General features: G+C 34.8%; 1 protein-coding gene across 2 annotated transcripts in view; it reads right to left on the bottom strand.

The window, feature by feature from the left end:
- Nucleotides 1–7989: 7989 nt before the first annotated feature.
- Nucleotides 7990–22452, bottom strand: part of SLC35F5 (solute carrier family 35 member F5) — a 39312-nt gene continuing 24849 nt past the window's right edge. For both annotated transcript variants that reach the window (XM_033112596.1, XM_033112597.1), the window contains 4 exons: nucleotides 19160–19250; nucleotides 14999–15153; nucleotides 14380–14473; nucleotides 7990–9227 (listed from right to left, as the gene is read on the bottom strand). In XM_033112596.1, coding sequence (XP_032968487.1) covers nucleotides 14398–14473; nucleotides 14999–15153; nucleotides 19160–19250 — 322 coding nt within the window. In that variant the 3' untranslated portion in view covers nucleotides 7990–9227; nucleotides 14380–14397. The remainder of the gene's footprint in view (nucleotides 9228–14379; nucleotides 14474–14998; nucleotides 15154–19159; nucleotides 19251–22452) is intronic.

Genomic DNA, 22452 nt, shown 5'->3' on the forward strand with positions numbered 1-22452 from the left:
TCTGCCATTTGTGACACAGATGAACCTAAAGGGCATTATGCTAAGTGAAATAAACCAGAAAGAGGAAAGACAGATACTGTATGGTATCACTTATATGTGGAATCTGAAAAGGAAAAACAAAAGTCAAACTCACAGAAACAGAGAATAGTGGTTGTTAAGGGGTGGGGGGTGGGAGAAAAGGGTAAAAGCTGGTAAAAGGTACAAACTGTCAGTTATAAGAAGAATAAGTTCTAAGGATCTAATGTATAGCATGGTGACTGTAGCTGATAATACTTTATTGTATAATTGAAATTTGATGGGAATATATCTTAAATCTCACCAAAAAAAAAAGGTAACTACGTGAAGTGATGAATTGTTAATTAACTTGATGGTAGGAATCCTTTCACAATGTTTATGTATATCAGATCATCACATTGTACAATTCATTTTGTCAGTTATACCTCAATAAAGCTGAAAAAATAAAAATAAATACGTATTTGCTTGCTAACTTTCATTTCCTGCTAGTAATAACCGGTTTGTGGTCTTAGGAAGGAAACTTTGGGCCACAACCTGGTGAATAATGGCTATGGGCAATCCGGTCCCTCACGTACCTTCCATGATGAACCTAGAGCATTCCACTCACGGAGGAAAATGAATTCAAGGTAGGATTCAACATTCTGATCAAAAGACCCACGCTTAAATGTTGGCCAATATTGCTTCCTTTATGCAAGCACCAAGGTCTAGGGTAAAAAACAAGACTGTAATTCAGAAAATGTGAAATTTGTCAGTGGCGTCATTGTCAGAAAACAGGTATATCGGGGTGGTCATATGGTCATATAATTTCTTATCGAAACTATGACAGTTTTGAGTGACAGGAGGCACTATTAATGATTATACCAGGACAACAAATGCAAACTGGGACTGTCCTTGGCAAATTGGGGCACATGGCCATCCTAAAGCTGTCACTAGGTCTTCTCTAGAGACTCTTCCAGTCGTAAAACAATGATCCTATGATCAGTGAACTAGTTTACAAATTTTCTCTAAAGGTTAGAGTTGACAAATGATTAAGTGACTTTTCAAAACAATTAGGTAGATGCAGAAGTGTTAAATAGAGCAAGGTTTTGAGAAAACTTAGGATTTTCTTTTAAGAAATTAAGAATTTTTTTTAAAAATAGAAATTAAGAAATTATTGTTCTTACTTCCTCTTCCCCAGTACTTCCATGAATGTACTCTTCCTGAATACTTGAGCTCTTTTCCTCTCAGGCACTAAACATTTTTTTTTTATGTTCTACGTTTATGTTTGGTTTTTAAAAAGCAATATTGTTGCTCACATTTCCCTTTAGCCCAGTTTAAAAAGGGAAAGGAGGTAGGCGTGTAGTAGAGGAAGAGGGATAGGAATGAGAAATAGAAGTCCAGAGCAAGCATTTCCCCCAAATCCTCTTTCTGGAGTGGACTTGAGAAGGAGAAAGTCAATCTTGGTTCCAGAGTATTTTTTGTACTGTGACATCTTCACTTGCTGTGAGTATATTATTTGAAGATATGTGTTTTCCATATAATTTGGCTTCCAAATGCGTGCCAGCTACAGACTTAGCGCTCATGCCAATTCTGGTCCTGCGGGACTTCTGCTCTCTGACTCAGAGACGTTGACACCCAAAAGGTATACTTCTTCTGAGCTCCTGTGGCCCTGGCTTCCAGTCAGGTCTTGCCAATGGGAGTCAGTGGCAAAAGAAAAGCAAAGCCAGAGTCATTTCCTCCGCCATATACTGCTATACAGAATAGCAGATTTCCCTGGCTGGGAAAGCCAAAAGGACCCTAGTTGTGATTATTTTCTTAACAAGATGGAATTAAAAGATGAGAAACCCTAACAGTATTTTTTAGTGTCCCCAAATTTTAAGATGATAAATCCACAATAGTGAATATACTAGTGACTATTTTTAAATAAAATACTAAGTATTTCCATGCTATAAAAATTATATTCACAATTTTAGTTTGGATTTGTTTTGCAGCTCATTTAATACTGTCTGAAAATTAAGCAGGTAATGAAAAGTACATATTTTGAACATGCATCCTATGAGCCAATGTAGCGGAAACTCTAGTAAGGCCAATCACTTAGAAAAGTTAGCCAATTTGTCTGATATACTCAGCCTCCACAGAACTGCCGTGGACTCTAACTGTGCTCAAACATAACCTCTTCAGTGCAGCTTTATATATCTAACTGAAAACTTTAAAGGGTCTAGCTGCTAAGCCCTAAGGAAAGCAAAAACGAGCCTTAGATGTGAGGCAGCTGGTGGAAAAGAACAACTCTGGAAATGTAGGCATACCTGGATTAAATCATTCCCTCTAAATAAATCCACTAATGGTAAACGCGGCATCCAACCCACTCATTCATTCATTCATTCATGCCTAAATTGCTTAAGATGTATTGCAGGTACTTGATAAATTAGATCTTCCTGTGAAACAACATGGTTCAGCTTTGAGAGACCAGATATGCACATTGAGTTCCATCTTATTCATCTTAAGGTCTAAAGCCAACATAAAAGGTGACATTTTTGAATCATCTAATTATTCTTGGGAAGGTTCCATGTAAGAGCTCTACATTCAATATCACAACAAGGCCCTTCTGATAGTGGAAATGTTTTAATAAAAGGAAACTTTTGAAATCAAATACTTGCTTGCACAAGGGTAGATTTCAGCTTTTTAGAAAATACATAAGTAAACTCTACAAATGATGTTACACAAATAAAGCATTAAAATAAATCATACATATTGAACATTAGGCTATTCATAGTCTATATAATCTCCCCCAAATTATATACAATGGTACTCGGTATTTTAATGTAATCCGTTCTGGAAGACCGTTCGAGTTCTAAAACGTTTGAAAACCGAGGCACGGTTTCCCCATAGAAAGTAATGCAAAATGGATTAATCCGTTCCAGACCTTTAAAATCAACCCCTAAAACTGAAAATTTAGCATGACTTTACTATCTAATGATACCGTACATCCATAAAATTCATGGTGTTCGTAAACCGAAATGTTCGTCAATGGAGACGTCCGAAAACCGAGGTACCACTGTAGTATAAAAATGAGCAATATTTCAAATTGCCTCTAAAACTGGGGTAGTTTGGGCCCATAATTTTAACAGCATTAGTAACATGAGTAGTAATTAGAATTTATTTTATAATTATGTTTAAATTTTAAATATTCCAGGATATGAAAATATTCACTTTATTAAGTAGACGGAAGAATAAAATTATCAAGTTAAACAACAAATTTGAGGTAAAAATCTGCATTAAATTATCCACACCAAGGAAAATATATCTAAAAGACTGTTTCTTTAAATTATAATAAACATTTCATCTTTCTAAAGTAGTCTTTCAATACCTCTGGCCTACTGAGTCTGGTCATTGAACTTTTATATAAAGTGATTTCTGTATTACCTACTACTTCCCTGGGAGTGCTTACTCATAGGTACCGATCACTTAATATAGACCCGGCAGATAAAATTTCAATGTTGCAACTTTATTAGAATGATACACTCTTGTTTTATGTAAAGATACAAATCACAGTATGCTGACATTTGATTTACTCTAATTTAGCTCTAATGTACTAGCCAAAGGGGACTAAGGCTGTCATTTTAGCCTAAGAAAAACCTCAGATGCAAAACAAACCTCCCCAAGAATTTACCAGGATGATTATAAAGAAATGAAAGCTAATTATGCGGAGGGTGCCAAAAAAAGGTACACACATTTTAAGAAAGGAAAAAACTGTATTAATTGTAATGCTCACCATATACCGATAACGACAGATGAACACAAGTCACGTTTGACTTCTGCAATTACAAGACATGCTCAAAGTGGTTACCATCGGCGTCCAGACACTTCTGATGACGGTGAACTACTGCTTGGGCATAGGTAACAGCTCAAAATGTGTATACACTTTTATGCCACCCCCACTATATACCTGGTCCCACACAAATATTGCTACCTAACCTCTAACACTAATCTGAATATTTTAATTGGAAAAAAATCCCACTTTAGATTATACGAATTCAACTTTACACTTTGTATCTTGGCATTTGATTTTTTTTTTTTGCCATTATCAGATATTTTATGTTATACTAATAAAAAGACTTAATATTTTCAATGTCCTGTCTGCATTCTAGCCTCTTTCTGTTGGTGGGAAGCCAACAGAGGGATGAAGTGGGGCAAAGCCCAAGGCCAGGTTCACCCAAAGGAAGCTGAACCATAGTAGAGGAGGTGCCTTAGAGGTGAGGCAGCTGGTGGCAAAGAATGACTCTGGCTTTGCTTTTCTTCTGCCAGACTCCCATTGGCAGGACCTGACTGGAAGCCAGGGCCACAGGAGCTCGGAAGTACACCTTTTGGGTGTCAACTCCTCTGAGTCAGAGAGCAGAAGTCCCGCAGGCCCGCAATTGGCATGAGGGCTAAGTCTGTAGCTGGCGCGTATTTGGAGGCCAGATTTTATGGAAAACGTGTATCTTCAAATAATATACTCACAGCAGGTGAAGATGTCACAGTACAAGAAATACTCTGGAACCAAGATTGGCTTCCCGCTGTGGCTAATTTCTGAGTTATCTCAGTCTTTTCCTTGTCCCCTCAGCTCTTTCAATATCTGAGCTATCGGTTGTTTTAAATTCCCTCTTTTAAAATACTCAAGAGTAGTTTCCCTTTTCTTGGTAGAACCCTGACTGCTATAATACTGAATAAAATAGTGAACTGTTCCAACTTGAAGGAAAAGTTAGGCTCTTTTCTCCAGGTCATGATTCACAGTGCAGGCCTGAAACCAGCCCAGAGGCATTACCTGGAAACTTGTTAGAAATGCACATTCCCAGGCCGTCTGCCATTCCCACTGAATCAGAAACTCTGGGGTGGGGCCCAGCTAGCCCCCTGTGGGATACCATGCACACTCAAGTTTGAGAGCCACTGCCAATCTTTAGCATGTTGTCTTTGTGAAACTTTACTTGGAGTATGTATATTAAAATATATACAGTTTTACACTTAAGCTACTACAAAGGTCAAAAGAACTTAGTGTATTATACTTTATACCAGAATAATTAAGAGTAGGATAGTCTTCAACAAAATTCTGCTCTGGATGTTACACTGTCTAACTGACTGACACTGAATTTTTTCATAAGACAAGAAAATGTGAAAGCTATTCCAAGTAAGCAAATACTAGTAATAAGATTCTAAAGAACTGTTTTCACCTTGTGTCAAACATAAGACTCTTCAAACAGAAATCTTCTGCAAGCTCTGCAAGGACCCACTGAAATTAATGGCTACTCTTGCCTGACCGACTTTATTATTACTCGCCATAATTAAAACTAGGTATAGGAAAACCAAATAGAGAAATACTGAATGCTTAGCATACAAAGATCTAAGTTAAAGTTAATAAAAGTAGCTCTGATGAAAGAAATCACATGTAAAATTAAATTTAAAAACCTAAAAATTTCATAAAGCACCTTGTTAAAAGTCAATTTGGAAGTTTTACTTTAAAAGTCCCAATTTGGAAGTTTTGTTTTTTTTTTCAAACTTTAAAATATCATGAGAAACATCTTCATCTGAGTGCTCCTCCACCCCAAATCTTCAGCTCACAGATAAAATCACATTCATGTTACCAAAAGTTCAAAATGTTCTCATTGGATATTTTGCTATTTCATATTAGCATTTTGGCAAATATGCCTAACCAGAGAGTACAAATTACTTTTCATATGTAATTTTCTTTAAATATACAAATATGTCAATTATTTCATTATTTGACATTCTAATTGTTAAATGTATATTGCATACAGAAAATTTTATAGGAAAGAGCTGTTGTCTTAAATGCAATGGCATTAAAATGATGCTTAGTTTTTAAGATATGTATAAATTACAAATTTGTTAGATAACCAAAATATCAGAATGAAAGTAATCTAAAAAGAGATAAAGTGAACAATGCACAAACTATAAAACACTGTATCATTAATTTTTGTGCAGATGAGACTACTATAAAAAAGGAAACGTGGGATCTAAATATTGTACGTCTATGTAAAAAATTACCTCAATTTAAATGGAATTTTTGGTACATAACAGACATACTAAAATAGAACCCTAACTTCAAATTCTGTAAACTGTGAAGCTCATATATGCCACATAACATTAAAAAAAAAAAATCAGCACACAATATGATAGCTATATAAATTAAATTGGCAGATGTCACAGATAAAATTCATCTCTATTTCTGTGAATTCTTCCTAAAATATTATTTGGTAATAAAGAATATTTCAAAATGAAAGTAGGGAGAAATGAAGTAGGAATATAACAACTAGAAATGCTTAAAATAATAACATTTCATATGTTAATATGATTATAAAAAATATTTTCTAATTAATTCCGACTTTATCCTTCTTTAAAGATATTTTGTTTCTTCAACTAGCACACTGAGAATTAGTGCTCTCTAGACCTTACCTTAGCACTTTATGAAAAACCCTGGCTTCCAGAGAAGCATACCTTGCAACCCCAAATTGGCTCTGCATGATTGATTGTGAAGGGAGCATTAGCATTCTTCCTGAAACAAGGTTTTCTACTTTTGAGAACATTCACATTTAGCCTGTGAGCTCACATCTATAAAAACAATGAACTTTATTCATCAGCTGCCAGGGTAAAACTCAGTTTAATTTAGAATTAAGTCAGGCTGATAGAAGCCAATACATATGAAATTTTTTAAAAATCAAATTTTTTTAAAGGAAAAAGTATAAGTGCATTACATACATCTAAATGGCCTAAGCTCCGAAAAGTATTCATCTAAGCAATTTTAAGGTTGCCTGATCTTTCAGTTTTGCTTTAGTAGAGGTTCTGATAGTCATCTAACAGTCTTTCTGACAAAACAGCAGACTTCCTTCAATCAAGGTCATAATTTGAAACATTATACAATAATGGATTTAAATTATGTATGGGAAGAAAAGGAGAAGACTGCAAAGAGGTATTAGAAATTCCTATTTGTGTCTTTAGGTTCAGAAAAATATAACCACGAGCCAACACGGCACTAATAGAGAGGACGGACGTTAGCAGTTCCTTGAATGTAATCTCTCCCCAACATTTCCAAAGGCCTGCAGTGTGGTCGCTGTGATCCTAGGGCCACGATACCTTGATTTTTGGGAAAGTACAGAGTGCAAGTAATCTACAACTTTATTTCTTGAGAAGATGAACCTCAACTACGAAGGTGCAGAAACAAGGGCTCAATTGCTTCCTCCCTCCATGGCTACAGAATCCGAATACAAAACTCATTCAGATAAATAAAAGATAATAGGTGGGCCAGCAAAGCAGCAGTAATTCATAGTTCAGTTAATCAATTAAATGGTGCTTCCTTCTAAAGAGGTTTGTTCTTCAATAAAAAGCAGCTGCCTGGAGGATGGCCCTCCTCAAGGTCCACTTAGCATGTCAACTAAGGCTTACTACTTCCAGAATCCTGAGTGACTACACATGATTTGTATGACATGTGAACACAGGACACATGAACAACCAAAAACTTCTAAGTTCAACCTCTTTTCCTACCATATATACAGAATAACTTAAAATTTGACTTCACTTCCACTGTTTCAACTATTTTACCCCATAAATTGCATAAGGTATTGAACGATCAAAGAGCAAAAACAAAAAAAGTAGAGGTGGTTAGATAATAAATTTCAACCAAAATTAGTCTTCGAGTAATTGAAATGTTACATCGTGAAGTTCTTTTTAGGAGAAAATTCCTTAGAAGTCCACATTCTTTATATGCTGTTACCCTGTGTCAAGCTAACAAAATCAATCATTATTTTTAGCTTAATAAGATAATTGGTGGCATCAAATAGAACAGCTGTCTATATTTTAAATTTAATATTATAAACTATCTTTCAAATTAATATAAAAGTTCTCAAGACAAGCACAAAGATGGCTAAACTCCACTTTAGACTCATGACAACCCCAAAGCAATTTTAAGAATGAAGAAGGCAAACTGAAAGTAAACACTGCAAAGGGGATTTTTAAAATTTTAATTTGTTAGGAAATTCTGAAGAGAAATAAACTATTTTTCAGAACTTGAAAAGGAAGTTGGTTCTGATTAACCAAAAGCCCGGAGGAATCCTGAGACGCACGTTTATCCGCTGATGTCTACAGGGAACAGACAGGAGCAGTTCCACAGTAGGGATATAAAGACCTAAGTTTAAGGATTAAAATTAGGAGTAGTTTATATTTAAGCATGGTAGGGGAAAAATTCAAATGCAATTTTTAAAGTAGAATTTCTTTTTGCCTTCCTTCTTTGGTATTTTGACCTTTAAAAATGTATTTAAAGAAAAACTAGAATTATTTAAAGAAGAGGCATCCAGTTCTATAGTAATTTGGCACATTTACATGTGAGAAAAATCAGAAACAACTGATAGATCTGTAATAGATAAGTATATATAAACATTTTATTTTAATAATACTCTGTCACTTCAATTTAAATCATTCCATTATGAAAATGTCTTAATTGAAGAGAGAATATTTCTTCAAAACTCTAAATGAATCAGAGCTTTATCAATTAAATTTACATCAATACAACCTTTAGAAATACACAACTCTTCATTTTACAATACTTCCCCTTTAAAAATTTGTCATGGTTTGTCACAGATTTAAAACACAAGGCACCTAATGCTATGAAAGAATATAGTGCATGTAAGTGAACCAGGTCTTTTCTCAAATATTTTCTCAATCCCCACCAAATTTGCGTGAACATACTTGTTACACAAACATTTCTTGTATTATTAATCTGCAATATTCTACAAAATTCAAAAACAGAATCCATACCTATTATAGGCAGTTTATTTTAGCATTTTACCTGTAACAAACACTGATCTACATATTTAACTGATTTCTTGAAAACGTTTTCATAATATAGTCCAGCATGTAACAAATAATATGTGTAAAGTCTCCAGAACATTAAGATTTTATTCTTTGATTAGTTCAGATTATTTCACCAGCTGAATTCCTTGAGATGTGTAAGGCAGGTTGGTCCTTTAGATGGATTTGGACTGAAACTTCCTCTAACTGTAGTAATATACACACAGCTACATAGCAAAGTACTTCATTATGAAAATGAAGAAAATCGATATGAGGAAAATATATTTTAGAGTTCCAAAGAACTGAAACTGTTATTTTTCAGACTAGGCACTGAAACATTTTTCTACAAAAACTTGCCAAAGATTTATCTCTTCGCTGTATAATGTTCCATTGTCAAGCTGAAAATAAAAACAAACACAAAATCATCATTAGATCACAACTGTCATAGCTTTAATTTTTCTATAGCTTTTAAAAAGCAAATTATCTTAACATTGAAATATATGTATCAAACACCATATACATATATATATATATATATATATATATATATATATATGTATATGGTGTTTTATATGTATATAAAACTGGATACTTGAACTTGAGATGAGTACTAGGAATTGATGAAAGGGAGTTATAAAACAATGTCAAAAGCTGACATCCAATACTACTTAAAGATCATGCAATAACAGTTTAACCATGGGTATTCCACCATTACCCATGTTCACACAAAGACTCCTACCCAACCTGTTCTACTTTATCGTAGTCCATTTGCTTTAGTCCTCACTATCTCCCCTCTCCAGCTCACTTCCAAAAATACTGAAACTTTGTCTGTGTGTGGGTGGATATGAGTATGAATAATGGGAATAATACACAGCCTACTAGGAATGGAAAATGTATAAGTTATATCAATAAAAAACTTTAAAGAATAACTATGTGTATTTTTGAAAATTTAAAGATGGCAAATAAACACATATTTAGTCCCACTCTGTTCCTAAAACCTCAGTAAAAAGACAATAAAGGGTTTCTTTGTGTGTTTTTTTTTTTAAGGAATAAACCACATGGACCAAAAGAAGAGCAGGGACAAGAAAAAAGCAACTAACTCTTAGCTACCAATGGAAAACTATGAAGAGATATCTCTGTAAGGTGAAGAAACAACTAAAAACAGGCAGATTAGTACAAATTTTATACAAAAAGCAGTGAGACACTCAGATGCCCTCCCCTTTCTTTTCAGTTGGGCAAGTGTCAATTGTCTCTCCCAGGAGATTTGAGGCCTATTCTCTAAAAAGGTCTGGATTGGAGTATGCCAAGCACAATACGATAAGGTTCAGGTAAAAGTAACATTTATACAGTCATAACAATGTAAATATACTGATTATACATCTATCCAAAATTATGTAATAACCATACTGGTATGATGAGGAGGAACGAATGACATAGGAGGTTGGGTAGCACGTCAAGTGGGGTGGGAGCAGAGGCGGGGGAAACTGGAAAGTAATCTATCCTCATTTACCATAGTGGGAAAAATCAACTGAAGATGCCTAAAACTGAAAAATCAAGATATAGACGTATAAGCATGATACTTAGAAAGACAAGTAGAAAAATATCAAAAGAATCGACTAAGTTTAAAGTGATTCCTAAGAATGGGAAAAGAATGAAAGCAGGATAGATGGTGCAGAGCAGGACAGCTGCTTTGTATAATAAGTTTTATAGAACTCTAACTCTTTATATGTATAACCATTATAATAGAATAAAAAAGGACCAATGACAGAAAAACCCAAAACCAATGCGATTAGCTTCAGGCTAGATGCAAATTTACCATGAAGAATTTACTTAAGTTTCAAGGCCAATGTGAGTGCAAGGAGTTGACAGGAGTTGGTCAATGTTCCAGGTGAGGAAGGGAAGCCCAGCTGAAATCAGGAAACATTTCAATCTAAATTGCCTAAAGTTATCTCAGAAAAAAAGGACCTGGATTACCAGAATTTCAGTAATTTATTGTGGTCTCTCATTCTAAATAAATACATAATCACTTTTGTAACTACCAAAAACACATGTTAAATGTATTTCAAGCACTCATTCAGTTAAACATAAAATATCATGTACTTTTTCTGTCATGTAAGAAATATGAAAGATAACAATTCTTAAAATTAAAAAAAAAATGGAGAAGTCCCCGGTCAAGATAGTGGAATAGGTAAACGCTGGGCTCGCCTCCTCCCATGACCACATCACAATTACAACTAAACTACAGAATAACCATCACTGAGAATCACCTAAAGTCCAGACAAACAGAAGTCCTATAACTAAGGACACACAGAAGCAGCTGTATGAGACTGGAGGAGAGGCACAGATGTGGAACAGGTTGCTCTCACACCCACGTGTGGCAGTTAAAAATCAGAGGGGTGTCTCGGCTACAGAGGTCCCCCCATGAGGAGTGAGGGGTCCCAGCCCCACACCAGGCTCCCCATCCCAAGGTTTCCAATGACAAATAGATAAGCTGCCACAACTTCTGACTTTGAAAACCAGTGGAGATTGTGGTTGAGTGAGACGAAGGGCTGCAGGAGTCCCACACATTCTTCTTAAAGGGCCTGAATATGAACTTACTTGATGACGAACTCACTCGCTCTGAGCTCCTGCACTGGGGCAGCAGCTCAAAAAGTGCAAGGGACATGCAGGGAGGAACTGAAATGTCTGGCTTCAGAGCAAGCCGTGGAGGGGCAGCTTTCTCCCAGACAAAAGGGCTGGCAGAAGCCATTGTTCCTTTGTTGAGCCCTCCCCTAAACCACCTGCACTCCCAGGCATACATGATATCTGAGTCTCCATCAAGCTGGCTAACACTATTCACCCCGCCCTGGTGATTCCCTGAGACCCCGCCCCCCCAATTGCAGGCCCTCCCAAGCCAGTGGCTTTTCCATACAAATGGCCTGTCTTGGCTCATGCTGAGTACTTTTGTAAAACCTCTCAAAGGTTCACAAACTCCAAACAAGCAGCATCTGGCATCAGCATGCCTAGTACCTCTTGGTAAGCAGCCCCAAACTAGGTACTAGTGGCAGCTGGCCTCGGTTCCCAGCTTAGCCTCTCACTGGCACCTCCAAGCCCAGCACAAGTGGCAACCACGTGCAGATCACTTTGTAGTGTCCAGTCGGCTGGGCACAGGCAGTAGCTGACCTTGGCCTACCCTAGAGCCCCTTCCAAGACACCCCAGAACCAACACATCCAGTAGCCAGTTGCAGACCATGACAGAGCACCACCCAACCACCTCCACAAATGGCAGACCCAAAGGGCAGACTGGGCAAGGACCAGAGCCCCACTAAAGCAAATCCTGCTCTGTAGGGTCAGCCCTTGCACAACAGCTCTTCAGCTGTAGTCATGACCAGTCCTCATGATCAATCAGCCCGAGGGTCAATTCCTTCCACTGACGCACCAACAGCAATTAAGACTCAACTACAACAGGAAGGTGTACACTACACATAAAAGGGACACAGCAGCAGCACCTGGCTCAGGTGACCAGGGAGACTGCACCAAAGGGCCCCACACACTTACCACATAAGGCCACTCCACTAACACTGGGAGACATAGCAGTTCTACCTAATACATAAACACAGGGAGGCTGTCAAAATGGGGAGACAAAGAAACATGTCCCAAATTAAAGAAAAGAATAAAGCTCCAGGAAAAGAACTAAACAAAATGGAGACAACCAATCTACCAAATGCAGAGTTTAAAACACTGATTATAAGGATCCTCCATGATCTCAGCAAGAATTTCAAACAGAGAGATAACAAAGAAAAATGGAGCCATAACCATAAAACAGAACCATTCAAAAATGAAGAATACAATAACTAAAATGAAGAACACATTAGAGGGATTCAATAGTAGATAAGGTGAAGCAGAGGACTGAATCATAGATTTGGAAGTTAAGGTAGTAAAAACCACCCAACCAGAACAGCAAGAAGAAAAAAGAAACCAAAAAAAATGAAGATAGTTTAATGTACCGCTGGGACATCAATTGGTATGGACAAGCATACCAATATTTGCATCATTGAGGTACCAGAAGGAGGAGAGAGAGAGTAAGGAATTGAGAACCTATTTGAAGAAATAATGACAGAAAACTTTCCTAACCTGACAAAGGAAATATATATATATATAAGCCCAGGAAGTGAAGAGAGTCCCAAACAAGATGAACCCAAAGAGGCCCACACCAAGTTATATTGTCATTGAAAGACCAAAGATTAAAGACAAATAGAGAATCTTAAAAACAGCAAGAGAAAAGCAGTTAGCTACCTCCAAAGGTGCCCATAAGACTGTCAGCTGATTTCTCGACAGAAACTTTGCAGGACAGAAGGCACTGGCACGAATACTTTGAATGTAATTCAAAGTAATGAAAAGCAAGGACCTACAACCAAGATTACTCTACTCAGCAAAGCTATCATTTAGAAATGAAGGGCAGATAAAGAGCTTCCCAGACAAGAAAAAGCTAAAGGATTCATCACCAGCAAACTAGTGTTACAAGGAATGTTAGAAGGACTTCGGAGGAGGAGGAGAAGAAGGAGGAGAAGAAGAAGATGGAAAAACATCAAAAATATGAAAATAAAGTAGCAATAACTACATATTTATCAACACTTACTTTAAATATAAATGGATTAAATGCTCCAATCAAAAGACATGGTGTGGCTGAATGGTAAGAAAACAAGACCCTTACACATGCCCACTTTAGATTAAAAGACACATACAGACTGAAAGTAAAGGGATGGGGAAAAGATATTTCATGAAAATGGGGGGGCTGGGGTAGAAGCTGGAGTAGCAATACTTACACTAAACAAAATAGACTTTAAAAATAAAGTCTGTAACAAGAGACAGAGAAGTACCCAATAATCCCACTTCTGGGTATTTATCCAAAGAAACCCAAAATACTAATTTGAAAACACATGCATCCATATGAAGTCTGACAATTAAGGTTGCGAACTTGTTCCAACAATGCTGCTAACCTTTTTTGATATCAGAGGGATTATTCATTATGAATTTGTACCAACTGGACAATTAACCATGTTTACTATTTGGAAGTGCTGAGAAGGCTGCGTGAAAAAGTTACACAAAAACGATCTGAACTTTTCATCAACAATTCACGGCTCTTGCATCACGACAATGCACCAGCTCACACGGCACTGCCTGTGACGGAGTTTTTAACCAGTAAACAAATAACTGTATTGGAACACCCTCCCTACCCTCCTGATCTGGCCCCCAATGACTTCTTTCTTTATCCGAAGATAAAGGAAATATTGAAAGGAAGACATTTTGATGACATTCAGGACATCAAGGGTAACTCGACGACAGCTCTGATGGCCATTCCAAACAAAAGAGTTCCAAAATTGCTTTGAAGGGTGGACTAGGCGCTGGCATCGGTGCATAGCTTCCCAAGGGGAGTAGTTCAAAGGTGACCAGAGTGATATTCAGCAATGAGGTATGTAGCACTTTTTCTAGGATGAGTTCGCAAACTTAATTCGCAGATTTCATAAGAATTAGAACTGTATTCAATACTATATCAGCTAACATACAAACCTGGACTACAGACAACAGCTAACTAGCTCCATCCTCCTGAGAAACACTGTGCATAGGTATCAGACTCTCACACTGTTCACTGTCTTCTGGAACCCTTTTAAAATAAGACAATAGTTAAGGAAAGCTTTAGAGCTGGAAAAAACCTTAAAAATGATCTATTCCATGGCTGAAGCCGTGAGATCAGAACCAAGACTAGGGCAAAATTTTCCAACAACTTTGTTCCAAGTTCTTTTTATGGTAGACTGTAAAAAGGTTTCTCTCTTTTAAAAAAAAAAAAAAAAAAAAAAAAAAAAAACAAATTTGAGGCAATGTTGTATTTCATTATGAATTTTTGTTAAAATCAGTAACAATTTTCCACATTTAAATTCATTATAGCAGAACAGTAAGTACTTTGGTTTTATCTGTGAATCAAAACATTTTTTTAAAGTAGTTGTGAAAAAACTATCTTATCACCCAAAGGATCTGAATAAATTATTTTAATTTTCTCTGGCATAGTACATGTATAAATTACAATCTTTCAATAATTCTTCGTAAAATCTCTAAAACCTAGGCCAGCATGATATGATTCCTAGTTTATTTAGCAAGCATTATTTTTTACTTACATTGTAATTAAACCTACCTCTGCATTCGATGTTTTCTGCATATAAAGGCAAAAATTCTTCTGATTCCCACCATCACAGGATCCCAATTATTATAATGGCATAGGAGAGTTACAATAAAAAATGAAAAAAATACAGGGATAGCGCCTGCAAAAAATAACCAAGAAAACTGCACCTAAAAATAAGAGAGAAGAAAAATACCCCACAATTATCATGAAGACAATTTTCTCCATTAACAGAAGTTTTCCATTTATGAAAAGTAGCAGGAATAAGTTAAAACACCAAGAAAATAACACTAAGCATTGACAATACATTACTAAGTACATTATTATTAAATATTAGGATTCAGGACTTCGATGTACTAACCACTTTCTTAAATTACCAACAATAATACTTTTCACTTAGAAAACAGCCTAAAGGAAAGTCAGGAAAGCATGCTTTTCATTTATTAGGCACAGTACAGATCTAAGACCAGAATCATGAAACTTGAAGCTTTTGTCCTACACATCACTTTGCCCATTTCTTCTTTACTGATTACTGCCTCTTCTCAAGTTGATCCCTCCCTTGTTTCTGAAGTCATCATCGGAACCCACATTTTTAAAAACTATGTTCTGCTCTAGTTGCGAAGTGTTATGCTACAGTTCTTCTCTTAAGACTACTGAAAACAGATGAAACTCTCTAACTGCAACTTATGCAAGCCTATTACTAACAATTTGCAACAAAGTCTAATCCTAACACTTCAAACTAGTTCAGTTATCTAGTAACAAATGAAAAAATTCAAAAGGAAATCATGACTAAGTAAAATAAAGACTACAGACAGGAATACTTTCACTAAGAAATGTGAGCTGCAGAAGACAAGCTGCAAGCAGAGCCTCTGAGGTGCAGACTCAGGCATCACCAAGTCTGACTCATCAATCCATCATTTGATAAGGGTTATCAAGAAAATAAAAAATGAGATATCATAAAGCTACCAAAAAAAATCATTCTTTTCTTTCACTAGTTTACCTTTACCACCTAGATTCAACTAATATCCAAAACAATTGTCAAAGAAGCCTGCATTGATTAATTACTGAGACTTAGCTCCAACACACTGGTGGTTTGCTTTCAAAATAATGAGAAAAATAGTAACTCCTACCTTTCAAATAGGGAGGAAAAACTGCTTGCCATCTTTAAGCGTTAAAAAAACAAGATTTAGAATCATAGGCAGACTCCCTCTGGTGGGAAACATATACTATGTCATTTCATTACACCATTAGTCAGAGTGAAGAGGTTCTGTGAGCATAATGCTTTTTATGAGGGACTCACAATGTGTAAAACATGAATAATGACTGACAACTTTTAACATGCACGGCCTGTTTATATGATACACACATACACAGGCTGAGTCAGCCTAAAAATGCCCAGGAAAGAGCAGTCCATAAGAGAAAATAAAAAGCCTACATGTTGTTATCCAATTATTGGCATAACATATTCTTAGAATACTTGCTTAATAATCTAAAAAATACTTAATAATCTTAAAAAACCATGATGTACTTAAGTAACGGAAGATCAAAAAAGTATGAAAAGTTTATAACTAATGAGAGTTTAAAATGTAGATCTAGTTGACAGAATGATTTCATGAATATTCAACAAAAAGCCCTATTTTATAACTGAAGAACAGCAAACTTCACAAAGGTAAGTAAAACCCCAGATGACTTTTAAAGGCAAAGTTCACTTTTAACAATGCGGTTATTTATGTGTTGCCACATAATAAAAAACTTCTAATTTGATTTTTAAGAAGCTAACAAGGGAATTTTTTAAAATGAAAACATTTATTAAAAAAGAAAATTCCCTATGTAAACAAAAAAGTCTAATTCCTTAATATATCTGAATATAGATCTGATTACGATTGGGAACGCTTCCTGTTATACAAAAATATCAACTATAAATAGGCTAAAATAATCAATATAAGTACAATAAATGTTAATGAATTCTAAAATTTCAGAAACTATATAAATATGGTTGGCTATTAGAATAAAAACAAAACAAAACGTGAAAGTAGGTATCTCCTATAGTGTTTCTCGTAGACGTCTGGGGTACACCCTGCCACTTTTCCCAGCAGGTATATTCCTACCCTCAATTCCCATCAAAGGCCCAGGCTACTCATTTAAATGGTTGCCTAATGATATTAATAGATATGAAGACAATCAAGAAAATACTGTTTAGTTATGTTTCTGTAATCTATTACATATCCACGTATTTTCCTTTTTCTTGTGTTTTACCTTCATCTTAAAATATTTGATTAAACAAAGTACACAATCATTTAATAAACTAGATCTCCTGTGACAATTCTTTTTTTTTAAATTCCCTAAAATTAACCTTCAATTTTTATTTCTCAAATCTACAAAAGCTGATGTTTTCAAAATATCAGTATGGTAAAGTTCATTTACACAGTGGTCTACCAAAATCCTCTAACAAGCAGTTTCACTAGAACAATTTTGACTGATATTCAAGATCACGACCCTGAGATGTAGAAGGACTTGGATATTATTTAAATCTATAAAAGAATTTTATATGTGTTACTATTATGCATATTCTATAATAGTCACACTATTTGAAAATGCATGGTACATAAGATAATTCTCACTTAAGGAGATCTCCATTTTTAACCATGACAAATAAGAATTTACTGAACCGTAAAACAAAGTTAAATATCAGCACAGAATTTTTTTTTAAATAAAGAAGACACATATCATTGAGAGTATTGTGCCTTTCATCCTAAAAACTGCACAAAGATCTAAAGAAAAATAGTTTTAAAAATCTGATTATAACATCTACACAGCATAAGCCTTTGGGCTTTCAAGTATTTCCTCTTCAGGTTATGTGAAACCAACCTCCTTCCCCACCCCCTACCGGCGTGTGTGCGCACATGCGCGCGCACACACACACAATTTTGTTACTTAATACTTGGAGTTAAAAGCTTACAAATATTGAACCAGGTGATGCGTAGCTACACTACATCTTTTGGCATTACCCAATGGCACAATCTACTCTCCCTCTTACCCCTCAGAGCACTAGAAAAAACTTCTCCCTTCAGGCTACTGGGAGGGACACGGATCCTCCTTCCTGCAATGTTTGCAATACTGCCCACACTTATTCAAGAATCCCAGCATCCAGACCAGGACTTTATAAAAGAGGGAAGGCTGCCCTGCTGAGTCCACACAGAAATGAGCAATCACTGAGAAGCACCACTGTTCATGTGTCTCACCTCTGTAGTAGTATCATCATAGCATTAGGGAATCTTTGGAGTTTACCTTAGAAATCAAAACACTACTACTTATATGATAAAATATATCCCCTACTCCATGCCACTGACTTACCAGGTAACATTTGTTTTTTTTGTTTGTTTGTTTGTTGGTTTTTCAGTTTTACACTTCCATTTATTTTTACCCTTAAGAAAATGCACATGGACTTTTTAAATTATGAAAGTAACTCATCCTCATTATAGAAAATTTTGGAAATACTGAAACATAGAAAAACATGTATAAATTTGATATTAAATGGTAAGTATTGTTAACTCCAGCTACAATTTTTTCAGTAGCTTTCCATCCTCAACATTTTTTTAACATTTTTTTATTAGTTTCAAGTGCACAAAACAATATAATAGTTAGACGTTTATCATTTATATCCCTCACACAGTGACAACCTCCCTCCCCCATCCATTATCCCTCTGACATCGCACACAGCCATTACATTTCCACTGTCTCTATCCCTAATGCTGTACTCTGCTTCTTGTAATATATATATATATATATATATATATATATATATATAGTTTATATTTATACATATAAAATTGTAGTTGACATTCATTATTGTTCATCTTCAGCTTCCGGTGTTACAATGCAGTGATCAGGCAACCAGATAACATTTGGAACATATCAGCTCCAAAACCAGAAAACAACATAGAAAGATACTGCCCTTAACTGAGAAATTAAGAAAATAAATATTGCAAAGCTAAAAATGCAAGAGATCATCCATTTGTTTGGTACTTTTTATGTCTCTATGTAGGAAAGCATCTTGGGAGAGAAGATAGCAAGTATTATTCATGGTTGTATCCTTTATAATTGAGTCACATCCCTTAACTTTCATTAGCTCCGTTTTAATAATACATGAAACACCTAATAAGCAGTTCGCCTTACCTTTTGCATGCACATGTCAGCTATTATGGACAGAGGTATCGTAAGGCTTAGTGCAAGTGTGCCTATCAGGGATGAGGTAAGAAAGCAGCCCCTAAAAAGCAAAAACAGAAAACAGACATTCCCATATTAAAAAAGGAAAAGAACCAAAGAAAAACAATGATCAAAAACTATTCTACAATATAGATATGAGAGATCAGGAACAAAAATAAAAGCTCAGGATGGACTGAGACACAGTAAATAATAAAGTTACTAAGACAATTCTTAAAGTTTATCTTCAAATATTAAAAATCCAAATATGTCAGTATAAAAACTTCGAGGTATTTTATGCTATTTTCAATATCTACTTACAGATATTATTCAACTTTGGATGTCTAGCTTATATTTCATGAACATTTTTTACAAAACTGTTGAAACAGTTCTTATAGTTGTGTGAGGATATTTAGCTAACAAAGGAGATAGCTTTATTAAAATTGCAGAATACCTCATAACAGACTTTTAAGAAAGTGGTAAGCCAATAAGTGAGTCTGTCATCAAAGCAAAAAACCTCACCCTCATGAGAACTAAAATCGAAACACTACTTTAGACGTGTGTTGCTCTTTTGGTTTGGCTTAACATCAAAAAGAAAGAAAAAAACGAAGTATTTTTAAGGATATTTCCTTGTTATTTTCCATTTTCCTAGCAATTTTTCTAACCAAAAACTAAGCTCTTCATTTTATTTTCATCTTGAACTATCAATATTGGTATCAAAGTCTGAAATATCAATCTGTACATGATTTTGTTTAGTTGAAGGAGAAAATGAAGGAAAGCATTATACCAATAGACAAGCCATTTATAAAGACCAATAATTTGAATGTATAAGAAGAAAGCGAATTATAACCCAAAATAAAAACATTATGTATGTAATTAGAATTACAGACTCATGGAAATTGTAGGCAAGTAAATTCTAGCCCAGTATATGTAAGGATTAATAATGCTACTGCAATAAAAGGGGCTATCTCTTGATAAAGTGTCACTTGAAGTAGTCAACAGAGGCTGGACAATTAGTTCTTACTAACGCGGTAGAGAACTCAAGTATAGTGGTTCCTACTACCCATGAGCTGCTCTATGAAATGAGGTTTGTGGGGGAAAAATATATATATGTATATATAACATATATCACATATATATCATATATTATATGATATATATGTGATACATATACTAATGCAGCATATGTTCTAAGAAATTTATAATGCAAAACGCAATTACAAAAAGTCTGATATACTTGTTATAGTTGTTTTGAATTACCAACACCTCCTAGAGTTTAAGGGATATGTTTGTTTCATTACTTATTAACTTAATTGCTGAGTTGTTATCATACTCTTAAACACTTGAGTGTAGAAGTATATCTGAAAAATAAACCTCCTTAAGGTTCGGAAAAATCCATTGCAGGTAAGGATAAACATAGCTTTGATCATAATATATGACTTCCAGTGTGCAATTTAACTACTCAATAATAAACACTCATATACACACAGTTGGGAATATAAATTGTGTTCCTTCTGTGGAAAATGACTTTGCAATTATCAAAATCTAAAGTCTACGTGTGTATCTCAGTCTTTTCCACTTACAGGCTTTTATCCTATAGAACGCTTCATATATATGCAAAGTCTTATATGAGGATATTCAATAGTATATTATTTACAAAGCAAAAGACTGGAAATGTAAAATGTCTCTCAATAAGGAACTGGTAAAACACATTATGTTCTATCCATTATGTTACATAGTGGATTGAAATATAATGCACTAGAATGCTAATACAGGCTTTAAGTGCTAACATGTAAAGATTTATAAGACAAACAATTTGTGGAAAAAAAGTAAATTACAGAAAAATATCCATAGTATACTCCTGTTTATGTGTTCAAAATAAAACAAATTCAGTGGTAAATGAAGAGACTTATATACACTTCTGCATGTATAGTAAATATTATGGAAGGTTTAGAAGTTAATAGCGGTTGCCTCTGTGGAAAAAAGAATGGAAATTTGGGGTAGAAGGAAGATTTCCTTTTCATCGTGAACCCTTTTGTACACTTTTGCATGTATTACTCTTAAATTTTAAAAAAAGGTAAATAAAAAAATAATAAAATATTCTAAAACATGTTATTTATTACTTCGTTAAATGTAAAATTTTCCAAGGGACCAAACTCCAAAATTTCACATAATAGAGACTACATGTTGCCACTCATATTCGATAGTCCCCAAAGCCTACATTAAATTCTGCTGCAAATAATAAAACTATTGCATATATTCATTAAAAATAAAGCTCTTAATAAAAAAATGAGCATTTTAATATTTGTAGGTGGCACAGTTCATTTCTACTATGAATTTCAATGTATTAATAATAAGGACCATACTAAACCCTTTAGTCTAACATCCAAAGAGAAATTTAATTATTTCTTTCAAATATGGAAAAATGCCTTGCTTTGAAATTTTCTAATTTAAACTAAACTTAGAAAACTCGAGAATATGACCTCATATTAAAATATAGAGAGTGCATAATTATTTAAAGCTTATGGTTCACTGGGTTGAACCATATGAAACTGCAGTCAAAAATGGTTGAAGATGAAGAATTCCTTACGGTTCAACTAAGTTCAATCAAAGCACAACCAGTAAGTAGTTTTACCTGCTCAGAACAGAGTGGAGACAGGTAAGAGAAATGACAAAACAAAAGAAATGATGAGATAAGAAAACAAGAGCGACAAGATATATATTAATATACAAAATAATATGTGTAACTTTTGGGTTAAAAAAAGTGAGCACCGAAAATGCATGTAATGAAAGATGAAAAAAATGAGTAAATGGATTCTGATATCAGAAAGTTTTAGATTAGCAAAGGAATTTAAGATAAGTACATAAATTACTAGAATACAAAGTAAATCTTTAAATACTACATGAAAGGGAGTGAGTGTGGAGGGTATGAAGAAAACTGAGATATTTTCTTAACTGTGGAAGAGGGAGAAGTGTAGGCAGAGCATTAAGGAAGACTTTATACAAAAGGCGACTATTGTTACAGTTTTTGCAATGGAAAACTAGTCAGTAGTCTTAACTGGCATATAATACAATTCATTTAGGGCTTTAAGTACAACTTGTGATTCTTTTTAAGTTCCTATTAGGTAGAAACGGAACTAAGTATCAAGCTTTATATTTGGAAGGTTTCTTAAACTCTATACATGTTAGTCTTCAAACTATTTTAGGATTATTATCCCACATTAACTTATTTGATATTATAACATTTCAAAGTATGTTAACATGAC

This window comes from Rhinolophus ferrumequinum, chromosome 8, assembly GCF_004115265.2.
Source record: "Rhinolophus ferrumequinum isolate MPI-CBG mRhiFer1 chromosome 8, mRhiFer1_v1.p, whole genome shotgun sequence".
Classification (NCBI taxonomy): Eukaryota; Metazoa; Chordata; class Mammalia; order Chiroptera; family Rhinolophidae; genus Rhinolophus; species Rhinolophus ferrumequinum.